Below are 18591 nucleotides of genomic sequence, written 5' to 3' on the forward strand. Positions count from 1 at the left end.
ATAAATTTTTCCGTAAGTCGTTCACGCTCGTTCGTTCAGTCAGCGATGACGTCATTTGAAATGTGATTTCTTTATCCTGTTATAGTTTTCACCGCTTTCTTGAATAAACTGGTTACCCTAACGCAACTGTGTACGAGTTATTTGGGAAGTGGTTGACACCAGTACGAGTACTAATGCACTTGGACCTCGGAATACTTGTAGTTTTCAAAAAGCAGTTGAAAAAGTAAAACCATTGACACAGACGACGATGGACGACGGACGTCGACGGACGCCGACGGGCAATCACTCATACGATAAGCTCCACTCGTAAAGTTGACAGCAGAGCTAATAAAACAAACAGGTGTTCATTAGTCATCCAGTATGTGAGATGTTCATACCATACTGCAAAATAAGATGACTGGTGTCATCACCAGTTGGTCATTTTGAATCTTGTCAGGAAGCAACTTGACTGGCACTAGCATCAAAATTCGACAGAATAAAATACTAATAGACTTGCATACATCGCCATCATGTCCCTAATTTTGACCCCTCTCATGGGGACTATACAAAGCCCAAGTTTACATGAAATCAGTCAAAATTCAACAGAATAAAATACTAATAGACGTGAATAAATCGTCATCATGTCCCTGATTTGGACTTACCTGAGGGGGTCTAAAAACTTTGAAAAATAAATTAGATTGTACATCCATGGTTTTCAACTGTGATATCCACCAAGTTTAATTTGAATAAAAATGGTATTACTGTTTTCCTTTCTTTCTCTAATTGTCCAATGTCACTTCCACCTTTATTCCTGCCATATGTATCACTGTCACTAGGACTCCTGGCTGTAACTCCTTTATCAGTATCTGTTGTTTCCTCATCAGTCACCTGGATCTCAGTATTTTGGACTTCAGTCTTAGACAGTTGATATTATAGGTCATTGGTTTATTCCTCCATCTTGTGTATCATCCCCTCAAACTCTTGTATTTTGACAGTCTGTAATGATGCGTTTTGCTGTAAATTGGTATTGTCAAACTGTAAGCTGGCTACCAATTTGGCAGTTTTCTCATCGTACTGCTGTTGATCAGCCAGATGTCTTTCTAGTTGCTCTAGTGCTTTAATCTTTTTGCATAGCTCATTACGTAATTCTCTAATTTGGTCTACGGACTTAGTGAGTTGCACATCTTTCTGCTGAATTTTCTCTTTCAATTCTTCTATCTTGGCTGTGTTTGATGACAGGGTTTTCTCCAAATTAGATTTGTCGATCTTTAGATTGGCTACCACATTCGCGTCTAACTGCTTCTTTAGTAGGACACACTGATCATCTGTTGACTTAAGTAACACTCTAGTGTTTTGTTCTCCCACGATCTGTTTGATATCCAGAAGAGATTGATACAACAGTCTGTAGAGATCTGTAAATAAAAAAGTACACTGAAATATTTTTACTAAAATTATTGAACGTTACAGACATTGAGTTACGAACATCGAGTTATAAAATGATCACGCCCATGTTATAGAAACCACGCCCAAATTGTAACTCGATGTTCAATTAACAGTTCACAAAGCTTTTTGTTGAACGTTCACATTTAGTTACTTAAACGCAAAGCTAAAGGGTGGTCGCTGTCATGTCATTTGTGTTGATAAACATTGATTTTCCTGTGCTCTTCTAATCAAAATAACGAGTACGAGATTTGATCTGGACGTGATGTGCACTGAGTACCATCGGTGACTCATTTGATACTAATCACCAAAGAAAATATCCAGTTAAAGCTTTGTAACATCTCAGTCTGTTTATTATCCAGTTAAAGCTTTGTAACATCTCAGTCTGTTTTCATTGGCCTGCGCAACGGTCATATGAGACCCATATCTCACTAAAACTAAACTTCAAGTTACGGTCAATATGTATTTGTGTTTGAATACACTTTTACTTTATGTACATCTACGGCAGTGATCGAAATCGCATAAAATAACCAGGAGATTTAGATAGATAACTGATCTACGACCATAACACACTTGAACATATAAGCAATAATTAAAAGAATGTTCAGTAATTATGTCCCTTAAAGTCAGACGATTTGAACACATTTGAAAATGTATTAAATCATCCTTGACTTATTTCAGACACATTGATTAACATCATAGTGAACAACAAATACATTCTGTTATGTGTGTTATTCTTACTATCATCGTCATATGGAGACACTGAGTCGCCATCTTCTCTGATATAAGATTGATGAATTCTGTCTATCTGAAGGATTTTCTTTACACCAAGCTGGTCAAATTTCTCTGCATTCTTCAAGATTAATGAAGACAACATGTCAACATTGCATTTATCTATGTTGAATAAACCAATCGACATGTCACTCTTACTTTTTCCCCAGTATTCAGATTCTACACTGCCGAATTGATGGAGGCTGTTGATAATGTCACCCATCGTTGTCTGTTCCGGATCAAAGTCCATTGCCAGTATGACTCGATCTTTACCTACATAAAAACAAAAGCATTAATTAATTAATTGGTTTACCACAAAAAGTTTACATACTGGCCATATCCCATTGGCAATATGTGACCTAGAACATATAATGTGAAATGTAAATGCACAATTTACCAAATCCATGCTTAGTCATTGAAACCTCTTCTAGGCCACTTCCCTCAGCTACATTCTTTGATTTCTATATTAGAAAAAAAAATCTTTCAATTTATGGCAATGTAGGAATCATTTCAAAATAATATCATTCATATACATATACATGCACATAACTGCTGCCTGGCATATTGGACGATAATCCTTATATTGAACTGAAAAATGGTGACATTGTGAAGGACATGCAGCTAGTGAATTTTTTTTTAAATATTGTGACTTTCAAAGACAATGACATTTTTATGTCCTCTTACATACTATGAAAAAAGACACAAACAGCAATTCGTTAGGATATTATGGTAATCATCTTTTAAAGTAATACTAGGTATACCATTGTTGCAGCCATAATTGATACCAATTCATTGTCTTTTGAGTATTCATCATCTGAAACAAAACATTGAAACAGATACTTAATGGAGGCAAATTGGGATTACAATATACAAGTGGTAAAATGTATATACATAGATACAAATGTGATTCAACACCCGCAATGTTCTGTTTGCAATCGTGGTAAACTAAAAATAGGCCCTGGAACCAGCATACATCGATTATATATAGATTGGGTGGTGGTACAAATTCGCCCTTAATTTGGTCTTGCAAAATTTATTCAAGTATTTTTTGTTAGCGGCAACGCTAATATTGTAATATAGTTTTTCTCCTACATATTTCTGTCAATTGCGTATACATTGAGCAAGTTTGAGAAACAATTAAAAGGTAATTATTAAGTTTTGTAAAATCTACAATGCAACTATAAATTCTTCACATGGAGATGACAGAAAATTACACTTGATATAATTTCGTTTTTTAATGATGCATTCAAAAATGGCACAGACCTTACCGGACGGTCGTCATTTTAAAAAAAAATAGTCACTTAACATCGATTCATACAGAACAAATACGTCACTACAATATCATGTTATGTGACAATATCACAACTTGATGATATCATGCATATATTTGCATATTATTACCTCCAATGACATGGATCAATTGTGCCCGACGTCTTTTGTATTTCCAGATTAGTATGTTGGTTTTCAGAGTAACGTCTACAGCATCTACGCTTTGCAGAAACTCTTCTGTTACTATCTCTTTCTGAAATTCAGTTCAGTTCGCCCGACCGCATTTGAGACCAAATCGTATCTAAGGCACGTACACGCTTGCAGATTATTGGCAAAACTAGACTGTTGCCCTCGACGGGAAGACACTTGGTACTTCCGATTTCTTCTAAGTGTGCAACAACTTTAGGGACAGACCTTATTTTCGACAGAACTTCCTCGATCTTTGATCTGTTTTCTTCATTATCAAGCCTATTGACAAATACTTTCACGTGCAAAGATTCGGGCGTAACTACAAATAAGACACACAATTACAAGTTAATTGTATATTGTTGTTTTACTATTCAAGACGGGAAAAACAAATATCCCATGCATTTTTTTTTTTTTATTTAAACAATATTTTTATTTTGTTTCAATAATGGACATACAACACAAAATATTACATCACAAAATGGAAAAATAAAGAAAAAAAAAACTAAGAAAAAAAAAAGAAAAAGAAAAAGAAGATCTGGTATAACATCTAAATTTACCCATTATCTAACCAATTAGTTAATGGTTCCCATTTCTGATAATGGATAAGCTCTTTGTTTTTGTTTATTGCGATTTGTAGTTCAATATTTCTATTTTCCCTGATCCAACTTTTATATGCGTATTTTGTTGGATGAACCTTTTGAACCCTACATGTATATACATATTTTTTAAATAATAAAATAAAATGATTTAACAGTATATTTTCCGGTTCACATAGACCTATAATAATATTTTTGACATTACAAACCAAATTGGCAATAAGTTTGCAATCACTTTGCAACAGTCTCCACAGTCTCTTTACAACAATACAGTTAACAAATAGGTGTTCTAATGTTTCTTCTTCTTTTTCACAAAAAGAACAGTGGGGGGAATTGATTATTTTCCATTTATACAGTTTTACGTTAGTTGTTAAAACTCTGTGTAGAATTTTGTATTGGAATGCTCTAAGATCTGTGGAGATTGTTGTCTTGAAAGGTAGTTTGAAAATTACATTTTGTTTCATCCCATACAAATGTTGGAAGTCTATGGCAATATTTGGCTCTTCAATAATGTTTTCACACAAAGACTTGTACACCTTTTTGCTCGTCAGTGTATTAATTGCAACATACTTAGAATTCCATTTGACTTTGTTTTGAAAATCACACCACTCATGGGTATTAGCATGAATGTTCTCTCTCCATTCATCTGGTATTGCAGAGATTAGGCCTTGTATAGTATGGTATTCTGTCAAAGTGATACCTTTTACCTTCCAATATTGCCAGTCATGAAAGTTTCCATAGAAATCGATTAGGTCTATTATTCTTAATACTTTTTTCCTTGCCAAACTTTTCAGATAGACTGTACGAAAGCCAATTTTTAAAAATCTATTGTTCCATAATATTTGTTTATCAATTTCAGATGTTGTTTTTGGAGTGTATGATGTCAGAGATGACCATTCCCGGATGATATCATAATAAAAGGGTGGGATTTGATTTTCAAATTCTGATTCATCATAGTTGCAAAAAAACACAAGGTCCCCAAACTTTTTCAATAGTGCCTTCAATATATCCTTCCATCCGGCTTGGCTATCAGAAACAAACCGTTTCACCCACATAATCTGTTGTGCTTTAAAAAAGGAGTCCACCTCAATCATATTCAATCCACCTCTTTCAATATCTGAAATAAGGATGTTTCTTTTAATTTTATCCTTTCCATTCCAAATAAAATTGTAAATAATACTATTGATTTTTTTTTATAATAGATTTTGGCACAGAAATCATTGATGCTAAATATATGAATTGGGAAAGGCCAAAGGTTTTAAGGATCTGTATTTTACCAATTATTGAGAGTTTTCTTCTAGACCATAATGAGCATACTGACTTCAGACTGTTAATTTTCTTTGAAAAATTTTCTTCAATAGACATGTCAGATGCATATGTGAAAAAAACTCCCAAAATTGTTATTCCATTTGACCATTTAATATTTATTTTCTCTTTTGGTCTGTGACCATACCCCAACAAAAGAGCCTCAGTTTTACCCTTATTTAGATTTAATCCTGAACATTTTCCAAATTTGTAAACTGTATTGAAGAGCGGTATCATTGAGGTGGGCTTAATTGTACAGGTTATGTCGTCTGCATACATTACTAACTTAATAAATTTTTTAAAGGTACCAATACCATTTATAGTTGAATTATTTCGAATACTGATTGCAAGTAATTCCACTACTGTTATAAACAGATAAGGGGATAAGGGGTCTCCCTGCCGCACACCTTTTGCAATGGGAAAGTAACCAGTTGACTTTCCATGATTCATCACGCAGGAAGAGATGCTACTGTAAAATGTTTTTACCCAATTTATAAAGGAATTACCAAAATTAAATACCTCCAATGTTTTTATCAGAAAATTGTGATCAACAGAATCAAAAGCTTTTTTGAAATCCAATGATATTAACACGCCATGTGTATTTTGATGTCTAGTTAGCCACATTACATCAAAAACTGTGCGAATTGCATCACCTATAAATCTGTCCTTCACAAACGCACATTGGTCTGGGTGAATGATAGTTGGCAGGATGGCATAAATGCGTTTTGCAATTGCTTTAGAGGCTATCTTGACATCTGTATTAATGAGGGAGATTGGTCTATAGTTTTCAAGGAATGTTTTATCTTTGCCTTTTTTTAGCAATCAGGATTATGACCCCTTGTCTTTGCGACTCTGTTAACTGTCCCTTTCTATGAGAGTAATTTAAGCTATTGAGTAAATGTGAACTAATAATGTTCCAAAATGTTAGATAAAATTCAGCTGACAAGCCATCATTACCAGGTGTTTTATCTTTTGGTAATAAAGTTAAGGCTCTAAAACATTCATTCAAAGTTAGTGCTCCCTCACAAGACTGCTTTGCTTCCTCACCTAGGCAAGGAATGTTAGTACTGTATAAAAATTGTTGAGCGCCCAGTTCTGATTCTGTTAAATGATTTTTCGCATACAAATTTGAGTAGAACTCTTTAATATAGGACATGATGTGATCAGTATTTGTTTCCTCAGTATTGTTAATTTGTAAGCGTTTCACAGTTGTTTTAGTTTTGTTTGATCTCTCCAGATGCAGAAAAAAATTATTACTTTTTTCTCCCAGCTCGTAATGATTACATCTAGATCGTATAATGGAGCCCTGTACTTTATCATTCCAGATTTTTTCTATTTTCAATTTTGTCTCATGATATTGTTCTGTTTTAATTTCATTATCAAGATTATTTTCCAAGTCCTCAATCAATGATTCCAGTTCATGAAGTTTTTTGTTTTTTTCTTGAGCTTTTGATTTTGAATAGGTCATTGTAAAACGTCTTATTTTATACTTTAGATACTCCCAGGAAATCATTGGGTCTTTGCCTGAAAGCTCAGACTCCCACTGCTTGATTTGATTTGATAGCTTTAGGAAATAATTTCTATCTTTACACAAAGAATTATTAAATTTCCAGTAGGACCGACCATGTCTGCCCCATGATTCACTTTGAATACAGAGAGTAATAGCTGAGTGATCTGAGCAGATGGATGGTTTGATTTCTACTGACTTCACAAGATCTTGTAGGGTATCAGAAATGAACCAATAATCAAGACGACATTGTATAACAGGAGATTTTTGTCTCCATGTGAAGCGTTTGCTGTTTGGATTTTTTATCCGCCAAATGTCCACCAGATCAAAATTAGACAGTTTATCATTCACTTTATCTATTAATCGTTTTTTGTATTTTAGATTCCCTCCTTGTTTATCCAGTGTAGGGTTAAGGCATACATTAAAATCTCCTCCCAAAATTAATTGCTTACCCTCACCTAACATGTTATTAAAACTAGAGCCCCACAAATCATAAAACAGAAGTTGTTCACTGGAGATACTGGGTGCGTAGATGCTTCCCAATACCATTCGTAAATTTTGGATGGTAACATCCAGATACACAAATCTCCCTTCATCATCATTGATGTTATCATGAATTGTAATATTGGCTAATTGTCTAAATAAAATACATACACCCCTACTGTGATTAGTACCATGTGAGAAAAATATTTTGCCATTCCATTGTTTTGTCCACTGCTCTTCAACCTCTTGAGAACTGTAAGTCTCTTGCAGCAAAATAATGTCGCATTTTTTGCGTTTCAACCATGCAAATAATTTGGTTCTCTTTATATTGTTTCTAATACCCCTCACATTAAGTGAGAGTAATTTAATTGGGAGATCATTCATGGCAAACTATATTCAATGCCTTAATTGGTTTACAGTATACCAGATCATAAATAAAAAACAAAAAAAACGAGAGAGCGAAAAAGCAGGCAACAAAAGCAACGAGGAAGGAAAAACAAAAAAGGGGGACCAGACCAAACAACAGAAAAGTACAAAAGTTGCAAGTGCCAACAGAAAATGCAAATGACTAACAAAATACCAGTATTGCACAAACAAACAAAACAAAATACTAGACGCTTCTCAGGCATCCAAGCAGATGAACGTTTGGAGGAGCATGCTCGTGTCCCCACCCGAGAGATAAAACACAAATTATGTATTTATATAGCTCAATTATTCCCCTTATTGTGGCATAGCAACCTCAAATAGTTTCTGCCCTTTAAGATAATATCCAATAGGCAATTTTCATGACAGCAAAAAAACCAAACAGAGGTAGATAGAAAACTATACATATACGTATACTAGCTTATGGTTGAGCTATTTCCGGTCTGTAAATATCATCGATACAGTATAACTTAAGCTTTTACCAGTAGACACCCTTGCTTTCAGTGGCAGCAAAAACAACTCTATTCAAATCAAGTATTGACTACATCAGTGTTAGCCGTATATTTTTTACCTTCAATAAATAGTTCACCGTTAATAAATCTTGTACGTTTTCCTTCTTTAAAAGCTGCTTCCATCACAGGCCGTAAGCTTTGTTTAATCTTGTAGTCTGTCATGCACAGGTCTGCCTTAATGAAAATGCCCGTACCTTCTAAAACTGAGCGCCATTTATTCATTAGCATTTTCTTTTGGTAGCGGAGTGGTAGCTTGACAATAATATGTCTTTTATTTGAGTGTCTTTCCATTCTAGTGTCCGTCTTTTTTTGAGTGAAAGCGCGATGAGCATCGTTCACGAGTAGGTCCGCCATTTTGAACTTGTCCGCCGCTAACTGTTTTACAATGGCCACGCAGTTTTCATTTTTTTCCTCCTGTATTCCTCCTATTCGCAGATTGTAACTACGCGAATAACGTTCAAGGTTCAATGCCGCATTCCACGCAGATGAAAATTCTCTTCTCGATACTTCTTGATTGTGGCGTAATTCAGTTACATGGGATTCAGTCTCCTTCTGCCTTTGATGTAGGTCTTCTAGCTCGTCACTGTGGTACTGAATCGATTTTTCAAAATTCGCGGTCTTTGCTTCGATTGATTCTATCCGATTATATAGCTTTCGTTGCTCACTAATTACAGTAGATACCTTCTCCGATATGTCCCCGACATCTTTCTCTAGATTTTGAAGACATTCAGTTAAAATGTGTTTTACGGCTGTCAAAGTAACAGCCTCGGTTGTCTCTTTTCCCTTACTACCATCGGTTTTGGCGCCGCCATTTTGGAAATACTTCGATGTATTTTGGCTTTCGGTTGTCTGACTTCCAACTTGACTTCTTGTTCCACTCGCCATATTACGCAGTTCAAAACACTTCTTTTTGCATAAGAAGAACTTTATAAGGAAGTATTACTACTCAGTACAAACTTTATGAAAGACAGTTTTACGAGCTCTCTCGAGGTGGAGACATCGACGCTGCGCTGTACTCAGCCGTGTTGCATGCTGGGAGGTATGCATGCATGATATATCTACATAATACTGGTTTCGTCATGTGACAATTATTAAAAGTAATGGCGCATTTAGCACAATTCGAATGGCTGAGGGGCAGTGGTCGCCGTGCCACGCAGGTGCAAGATATAGGACTCATATGAACAAAGATGGCAACTTTAACTGTTGCGCTGATAAATGAGAACGAACTGAGATGTTATAAAGCTTTAACTGGGTAAATTCTTTGGTAATTGAAGGGTATCGGCGGTAATTATTGCACGTTGTACCCAGGTCAACCCCTGTACTCTTGAATTACATTAGAAGAGCACATTGTATTGTGGGAAAATCAATGTTTATTAACACAAATATCGCATATACGCAGCATGACGAACATCTAAATTGCTGCTTTAACGCTTAATTTTAAAGTACTATTTCACCATGTTTACATTTTTGCAGTTTAGAATACGAAACTCAAATAGGGGCAAATACAATTTCATAAAATATATACAAGCATACACTATGTCAAAGCATGGTCTGTGAAAAAATGAACGTTTTCGTCAATGTAGACTTGGTAAAGGAATGTAGAGATGCAAAGTTCAAATCGGCCAATAGTTAAATATTGTAACTGTGTACGCTAGGGCGGACATAATGGGCAGGGTTCCAGAAGACGTACCTACACTTTATGCATTTTTTTAATTATGCTAATTTATTCATGACGTGGCAATTTCTGTGCTAATGAATATATATTAATTAGTGGATCAATACATTCTAAAAGGGGCGATATATTATTTGGGGAGAAAGAGTTAGAAAGGAGGAATTAGCAATCCTTAGGGGGTCAATACAAAAGAAGGGGCCCATTTGGAGAGCAGCAATGATCCTCGTGTCTGCTGTTGTTGTTGCATGTGACTTGCAGCTATGAATGGCTTCCATGTGAAGTAATATTCTTGTGTTCTGTTTTTCTGACTTGATTTGTTGATATACTGAAGCTGCTGTTTATGTTTTTAACGTTTTTCATGTCTTTTGTCCAGTCCGCGAATAGATCTTTGAGTTCTCTGCGCACTGTCTTGTCTAATGTACTACGAGTGTCTTCACACAAGTGATAGGACTGTTCTCACTAGCATTCAAAAATGGTACTTACCTTACTGGATTCGAACCAGCAATGTCTCACATTGCTGACATTGTACAAATCCACTGAGCCATGTGGGTAGTCATGCAAATGAATAATTTGTTGTCATATTTAGCTTTATTGCAAAATAGTGTTTGCGAGAAAGGACAGGCAGGCATGGGAATTGAACCCAGGTCTTTCTGATCACTATGTAGACAACTGACCCACAAAACCACGATGGATTGACTGGTTGTGTTTGCATTTAATGAAACTATATAGTGTGTGTATATATATAGAAATACAAAATATTTCTATTATTGAGTTACAATTGTCAAAAACATTGCCAATTTTGTGTTTTTACTTGTGTCAACTATATGCATGCCATAACCTGTTAGTGGAAATCTTGCCAATTGGGTGTTTGCCATTTGCGTTGCCCATACCTGACCCGACCCTAACCCTAATGCCAAGACACGTTCCTGTTAATAATTCCGTTGCCCATACCTGACCCGACCCTAACCCTAATGTCAAGACACGTTCCTGTTAATAATTCCGTTGCCCATACCTGACCCGACCCTAACCCTAATGCCAAGACACGTTCCTGTTAATAATTGCTCAATAATGATATTCTATTGTGCACTGTCTGCGGGTAAGTTGCATTGATGTCAACTGATTAAACAAGTCGCGTTTGAGTAATTTCCACTATTAACAAGTGGTTAAATTGCGACAATAAATGTGTGGACATATATTTGAGACTTGTTTTGGCGTAGACAAGTCATGTTTAATTAATTCCCACCATTAACAAATGGTTAAATTGCGACAATAAATGTGTGGACAAATATTTGAGACTTATTTTGGTGTAGACAAGTCGCGTATGATTAATTCCCACAATTACAAGTTGTTAAATTGAGAGAATAAATGTCTTAACAAATATTTATTACCCCGGTACTTATTTTGGTGTAGAAAAGTCGCGTGTAATTAACTTCCACCATTACAAGTTGTTAAATTGAGAAAATAAGTGTATGGACAAATATTTGAGGCTTATTTTGGTGTAGACAACTCTCGTTTAATTATTTTACACCATTACAAGTTGTTAAATTGAGAAAATAAGTGTATGGACAAATATTTGAGGCTTATTTTGGTGTAGACAACTCTCGTTTAATTATTTTACACCATTACAAGTTGTTAAATTGAGAGAATAAATGTATGGACAAATATTTGAGACTTATTTTGGTGTAGACAAGTCGCGTATGATTAATTCCCACAATTACAAGTTGTTAAATTGAGAGAATAAATGTCTTAACAAATATTTATTACCCCGGTACTTATTTTGGTGTAGAAAAGTCGCGTGTAATTAACTTCCACCATTACAAGTTGTTAAATTGAGAAAATAAGTGTATGGACAAATATTTGAGGCTTATTTTGGTGTAGACAACTCTCGTTTAATTATTTTACACCATTACAAGTTGTTAAATTGAGAAAATAAGTGTATGGACAAATATTTGAGGCTTATTTTGGTGTAGACAACTCTCGTTTAATTATTTTACACCATTACAAGTTGTTAAATTGAGAGAATAAATGTATGGACAAATATTTGAGACTTATTTTGGTGTAGAAAAGTCGCGTTTAACTGACTTCCACCATTCCAAGTTGTTAAATTGTGAAAATAAATGTGTGGACAAATATTTGAAACTTATTCTCGTGTAAACAACTCGCGTTTGATTAATTCCCATAATTGCATGTTGTTAAATTGAGAGAATGAATGTATTGACAAATATTGGCCATATATTTGCGAGTAAATACCTGTCGTTTAATTAATTTCAACATCTACAAGGTTGTTAAATTGAGAGAATAAATGTCTCAACAAATATTTAATACTTATTTAGGTGTAGAACAGTCGCATTTAATTAACTTCCACCATTACAAGTTGTTAAATTGTGAAAATAAATGTGTTGACAAATATTTGAGACTTACTTTGGTGTAGACTCTCATTTAATTATTTTACACCATTACAAGTTGCTAAATTGAGAGAATAAATGTATGGACAAATATTTCATACTCATTTAGATGTAGAAAAGTCGCGTTTAATTAACTTCCACCTCTACAAGGTTGTTAAATTGAGAGAATAAATGTCTCAACAAATATTTGATACTTATTTAGGTGTAAGAACTCGTGTTTGCTCAACTTCCACCATTGCAAGTTGTTAAAATAATGAAATAAATATACTGGTATCATTGGATATTTGATTTAATTATGAAACTTTCTAACAAAATGTTAACTGCTGACTTCGAACCCTCAATCAATAATTCCGCAGACAACGTATAAATACCACAACACCACAGAAGATATTCGTCTGTTGCCTGAATTGTTTTCGTAATAAAGGGAACGCCATCAACTTTAACAACACTTAACACCTTGACTTGGGTCTTCTGTTTATCTCTTGTCACAATCTGGAAACTGTTGAACAAATTGCGCGTCGTCCAGTTTAAGTCGTAAGTTATTTTATTATTTATTCATTTATTCAGTTTTGCATGGTGAAGTTTCGTGATATTTATTATTTTTTCGCGAATTTCTTTGTTTACTTTTATGGTTTGAGGGATTTTAGTTTATTAGATTTACGTTTTTACAGTAGCTCTGAGCGGGACTCGAACCCACTGCCTTTTCAAGCTAATTTTATTTTATTTCGATGGCACACTTGTGTACCACGTCACGACGATTGAAGATAGTGTATTTTGTGACGTCACCACTTCGTGTGTAGGCACGGCTTCTAGAACTGTGCCGCATAATGTAATAATAACTGAATTTCTCATTATGACTCACCATCTTCGCTGTGTTCCGAAGGATTTGCATGAACACCTGGATTAGAACCATATTCACTATGTTCGGAAGGATTTGAATGAACACCTGAATTAGAACCATCTTCACTATGTTCCGAAGCATTTGCATGAACACCTGGATTGGAACCATATTCACTATGTTCGGAAGGATTTGAATGAACACCTGGATTAGAACCATCTTCACTATGTTCGGAAGGATTTGCATGAACACCTGGATTAGAACCTTCTCCGCTGTGTTCCGAAGGATTTGCATGAACACCTGGATTAGAACCTGTCTTGTCATCATCATTATCTGCAACTAAACAAATCAATATAACTAAATATGCAGCTGTTAAAACGTTCTATTGTATCAGCTACAATATGCAAATTTGTATATCTTAATTTAAAGACTTCATAAAAACAATGTCTTTCACACTTACCTTGTTTTAATGGCAGGACTTTGTAGCACCAATTCAGAAAGTTGGTTCTTGATTTTCCCTGTTCAGCATACCGCTCGAACAGATCTCTAGTTAGTTCTACATCACAGATAGCCTCCTGTATACGTTTTGACCATTCTTTTACAGCAGTTTCATCTTTTGCGTTAATGCCAACATCAACGATGACATTTCCAGCCATTAAATTAAACCCTTTTTTGGTTATAATAAACTGGGCTAAACCACAGGAACGTTCAGTAACACTGGAATTCCCATTGCAATACAATGAAGTGCTGTTAGACTAAAGGGCTTTCTAACATCACATTCTACAAAGAGGTCATATTGTCTAAGTCGTGTAACATGACCAGTTATTGAATTGCAATTTGTTATGTCTACGTTTAAATAGCTGGACGCGTTTGCACTCTTGATATACTCTTTGTATGCATCTTCTTGCTCTTTGATAGAACCAATCTCTAGTTAGTTCTACATCACAGATAGCCTCCTGTATACGTTTTGATCATTCTTTTACAGCAGTTTCATCTTTTGCGTTAATGCCAACATCAACGATGACATTTCCAGCCATTAAATTAAACCCTTTTTTGGTTATAATAAACTGGGCTAAACCACAGGAACGTTCAGTGACACTGGAATTCCCATTGCAATACAATGAAGTGCTGTTAGACTAAAGGGCTTTCTAACATCACATTCTACAAAGAGGTCATATTGTCTAAGTCGTGTAACATGACCAGTTATTGAATTGCAATTTGTTATGTCTACGTTTAAATAGCTGGACGCGTTTGCACTCTTGATATACTCTTTGTATGCATCTTCTTGCTCTTTGATAGAACCAATCTCTAGTTAGTTCTACATCACAGATAGCCTCCTGTATACGTTTTGATCATTCTTTTACAGCAGTTTCATCTTTTGCGTTAATGCCAACATCAACGATGACATTTCCAGCCATTAAATTAAACCCTTTTTTGGTTATAATAAACTGGGCTAAACCACAGGAACGTTCAGTGACACTGGAATTCCCATTGCAATACAATGAAGTGCTGTTAGACTAAAGGGCTTTCTAACATCACATTCTACAAAGAGGTCATATTGTCTAAGTCGTGTAACATGACCAGTTATTGAATTGCAATTTGTTATGTCTACGTTTAAATAGCTGGACGCGTTTGCACTCTTGATATACTCTTTGTATGCATCTTCTTGCTCTTTGATAGAACCAATCCCTATTCCAAGTGATGTTTTGTAATCCCATTTCCTATTGGTGTCTGCCACTTCCCCCATCGCTGCTACAATTACACTATGCCGTTTCCAGGACTGTGTGTCCATGATTGATGTATTTTCCAAAGCAAAGATGGCAGCCGATTTGCCACACTATGTTTCTTTGGATTCTCGTCCTCTTGTGGTCTCAACTATCTCATCTGGGTCAGGCATATAGCAATGGAAATCAATGTGTCGATCCATGGACTCAATTATTCTACGTAGATCATCATACACTCGCTTGTCAATGCCTGCTACAAATTAAGCGTGGTTTGCACTTTCTTGAAGCAGATTATCTACAGTCTCAAGTGTACAGGACATAATGTTTGGTATGTTATGAACAAATAGTGCCATATGAGGTTTTTTGCAGACGGTTTTGATTATACCGCATGCAGCATTAGATGTTGTTTCATCTTCAGGACCAATATGACCTATTACCAGCGACACGCCATTCTTAATTGCGTCATCCTTTAAGACAGGAAAGATATGTTCGCAACTCGCATCAAACCAATCATGGTCAGGAGTTTTACGTTGGTAACGGTCACTAGGGAGAATCAGCTTAACACCGTGTTTCTCAGCATCTTTGATAACTTCATCTGATGCGTTGATCGCCATAGAGTAGACAGTCTTTCCATCTTTTACTAAAAGTAATGCTAGTTGTCTATTGATAAACGGAATAGAGTCATCTAGATTGGTCGGTAGCCACCTGTCACATACTAACAGAACCGCACCCTCTTCTTGCCGAAAAATGGCAATCACATGGAAGAAAACAAAAATATATGAAATGCAACAAAGATATATGTGAAAAGCAAAGATGATTTTGTTCATTTCAAATATGAATATATTGTTTACACACCTCATCGTCCAGCTTGATTCTCTTTGCTTGCGTCTCCATATTACAACAAACAAATTTATCTAAAAATGTAAAAGATAATAGAATGTGTATTATTTGTTGTATTTTATCAGTTTTACATTTGTCATGCAGTGATTTTAATTGAAACATTAAATATATATTCACAAGTTACATTTGCTAAATTAATTTACCTAACTCAAGTGGATCGGCAAGACCTATTTTGAACACATTTTTATTTAAATATATCATAAAGATTACCAAATATAGTTTTAGACACAATTGCATGGCCAAAGTGACCTTACACAAACCTAATGTGACATAAAATGCACTGTGGGTTGAGTAGTCGCAACCACTTTGAAATCGGTCACATGGTTATAACACACGACGCTCGAATTGGCGATATATTTATCATTTTACCCAAGTAGTTGTTATCTGTTACTGAAGTCTCTAAGGTTTGCTGGGAAAAATATATTTAGTCACGGCCTTTCATCTTTTGAACACATTATACAGCCTGAGAAATTATCTTTGTCCAATTAAACACTAATCCTAAACTTTATTAAAAGCTATGAAACAAATTGAAAATTCACCATCAATAATAATCATACAAAGAGTTAGTAAATTTCAACATCATAATAACGAAATTATAGCTCACAAGTCACCTCTCATCTTACAAAAGTAATCCAATCACCCCTCATCTTACAGAGAGCCATCATATCACCCCTCATCTTACAAAGATCCATCAAATCACCCTCATCTTACAAAGAGTAATCCAATAACCCCTCATCTTACAAAGAGACATCATATCCTTCATTTTACAAAGAGTCATACGATCACCCCTCATCTATTGAGTTGAAAACTAATGTTTGAATGTCAACAACTGGTGTTGGGAATACCATCCTTAGGAGCTGTTAATTTGTCCTTACAATCTGTGCAGTTGTTCTGGCAGGAGTTCCTAAATAAGACCCATGTTCTGATATTGCCCCTATTATTTTACTTCGACCAAGAACCAAATATAGAATTATATTATGCACCATGCACTGTGGCGTGCATCCAGTTCATATAAATATCAGTCGAATGCAATGTAAGATTACAGAAATTTGCGTTTTATCACTGTCTTAGCAAAGAGGAACATGCATTTCCGTCCACCAAACATTGTTAGCGATTTCAATAACGAGTGCGACATTTGTGTTGATAAACAGTGATTTTCCCATAATCCAATGCGCTCTTCAAATGGAAATCGCAAGAATGAGGTTTAACCTAGGCTCGACTTGCACTAATTACCGCCGGTGACTCCTTTAATAACTTTCAATCACCTAAAATTGCTACAATATGCTAGAACAATGGATAACTGAATCACACACACACAAATTGTTTGGCAGAAAGGAGGTACTTTAAAAAAAATCTAGACCTGAACATAGGCTTAAAAGTACCCCAGACCAAGGCGCAGCTGCCAAACAAAATGATTGGTATGTAAGGACAATGTAAAAATGTGAAAATACAAGGCAAAACGCTGACAAGAAAACGAGGACAAAAAAATGACAAGCAAAAAAATTACAGGCAAAAATGAAAAGCTGGACTAAGCACGGAATTAACTAGTCAAAAAAACTACCCATGGCAGAAGTGATGTGAAAACGCTCTGTCGCTGGCATGCTTATGTACTCCTTATAAACCATTGAGCGCCAATCACCCTGCGCTCTAATCAAAGAATCTGGTACACCAACCATAGCAGCCACAGTTGCACTCTGTGAAAGAAGTAGTCTGAAGGATTTAGACCAAGTGTTTGTGAAGCAAATACTGAGTAAGTGGAACAAGGCTACCAGAACGAGTCTCAGAAAAGGCTGATGACGATGCACTGGCTGGCTGTAAGGCAAGTATATTACAATAAGCCCAAATGGGGCAAAACTCTGACTGAGGTAATGCTGAAACTGGAATAACATTAACGTGGTCATGGCACTGCCTAGATTTAGACATCTGCACATGAATAAGTATGCACAAACCTAAAGTCTGTTCTACACAACTGTTCCTGGGATTGAATGGCAAGTGTGAAAGAGGTACCAAATTGGATTTTTGGAAAAAGGCAAAGAAACTGAGAATAATGCAAGCCCAAATGGTGGCCTCAAAAGGGGAGGTGAGATCCAATCTATGTTTAAAATCCAAATAATGGTGAGGTAGAATGGGGAGTCTGGCATGAGACAGATTAGTCATGGTTTTATCTAAGCCTTGTAAGGTAAGCATGAGCTCTATGTCTGAAAAGCTGCAAAGATCAAAATTTAGAAGTTTGTGCCATGTGCCTAGGAAGAAAGCAGGCAAACATACTGAGTGTGATGGGGGAGACAGGAAAGGGAGTATGCCCAATATTGTCGCAGAAAGTGGTGAATGGATTTAATTGGGACCTGAGATTTTTGAAAGTGATTTGCCTAAACGCTGCCCATTGAGCTGTGCTTACTTGTTCAAGCAAAGTCTTGATTTCTCGAATTCTTTGGATAAAACGTTTAATAAATGACGAAATACACCATCCCTGGAAATTCTTTGTACAAGACAAAATTAATAAAATTGGAGGGTACATAGTAATAAAATGCAACTTCTCAGCCAGACTGCTCCCAGTGAAATTTACGGAATTTATATT

General features: G+C 35.6%; 2 protein-coding genes across 3 annotated transcripts; both read right to left on the minus strand.

Annotated features, from left to right (window-relative positions):
* Window positions 1-798: 798 nt before the first annotated feature.
* On the minus strand, window positions 799-13872 carry LOC144357383 (uncharacterized). Of its 2 annotated transcripts, none has more exons than XM_085492791.1 (7): window positions 13850-13872; window positions 13414-13728; window positions 3592-3967; window positions 2952-3004; window positions 2588-2651; window positions 2350-2463; window positions 799-1391 (listed from the first exon to the last, which is right to left on the minus strand). In XM_085492791.1, exons 4-7 carry the CDS (start codon window positions 2964-2966, stop codon window positions 925-927), a joined length of 660 nt encoding a protein of 219 aa, XP_085348917.1. In that variant the 5' UTR covers window positions 2967-3004; window positions 3592-3967; window positions 13414-13728; window positions 13850-13872; the 3' UTR covers window positions 799-924. The 2 variants fall into 2 exon arrangements, with proteins under 2 accessions (XP_085348917.1, XP_085348916.1); XM_085492790.1 differs by having other exon boundaries at window positions 2161-2463.
* A 1492-nt stretch (window positions 13873-15364) lies between these two features.
* LOC146731645 (uncharacterized) lies at window positions 15365-16021 on the minus strand. Its single transcript, XM_085492829.1, has 2 exons — window positions 15969-16021; window positions 15365-15846 (listed from the first exon to the last, which is right to left on the minus strand). The coding sequence occupies exon 2, from the start codon at window positions 15725-15727 to the stop codon at window positions 15374-15376; it is 354 nt and encodes a 117-aa protein (XP_085348955.1). The 5' UTR covers window positions 15728-15846; window positions 15969-16021; the 3' UTR covers window positions 15365-15373.
* Window positions 16022-18591: the final 2570 nt, after the last annotated feature.

The sequence above is a fragment of the Saccoglossus kowalevskii genome, chromosome 18 (genome assembly GCF_978046115.1).
Source record: "Saccoglossus kowalevskii chromosome 18, keSacKowa6.1, whole genome shotgun sequence".
NCBI classification, from domain to species: Eukaryota; Metazoa; Hemichordata; class Enteropneusta; family Harrimaniidae; genus Saccoglossus; species Saccoglossus kowalevskii.

What these genes read in the sequence shown, in the direction of transcription:
- LOC146731645 (XM_085492829.1), bottom strand. Translation starts at nt 15,727, where the DNA reads ATGGCGATCAACGCATCAGATGAAGTTATCAAAGATGCTGAGAAACAC.
- LOC144357383 (XM_085492790.1), bottom strand. An exon ending in AATGACTAAGCATGGATTTG is followed by an intron (nt 2,464 to 2,587) that starts GTAAATTGTGCA and finishes GTTTTTATGTAG; the next exon opens with GTAAAGATCGAGTCATACTG. An exon ending in GTCTCCATATGACGATGATA is followed by an intron (nt 1,392 to 2,160) that starts GTAAGAATAACA and finishes TTTTATTTACAG; the next exon opens with ATCTCTACAGACTGTTGTAT.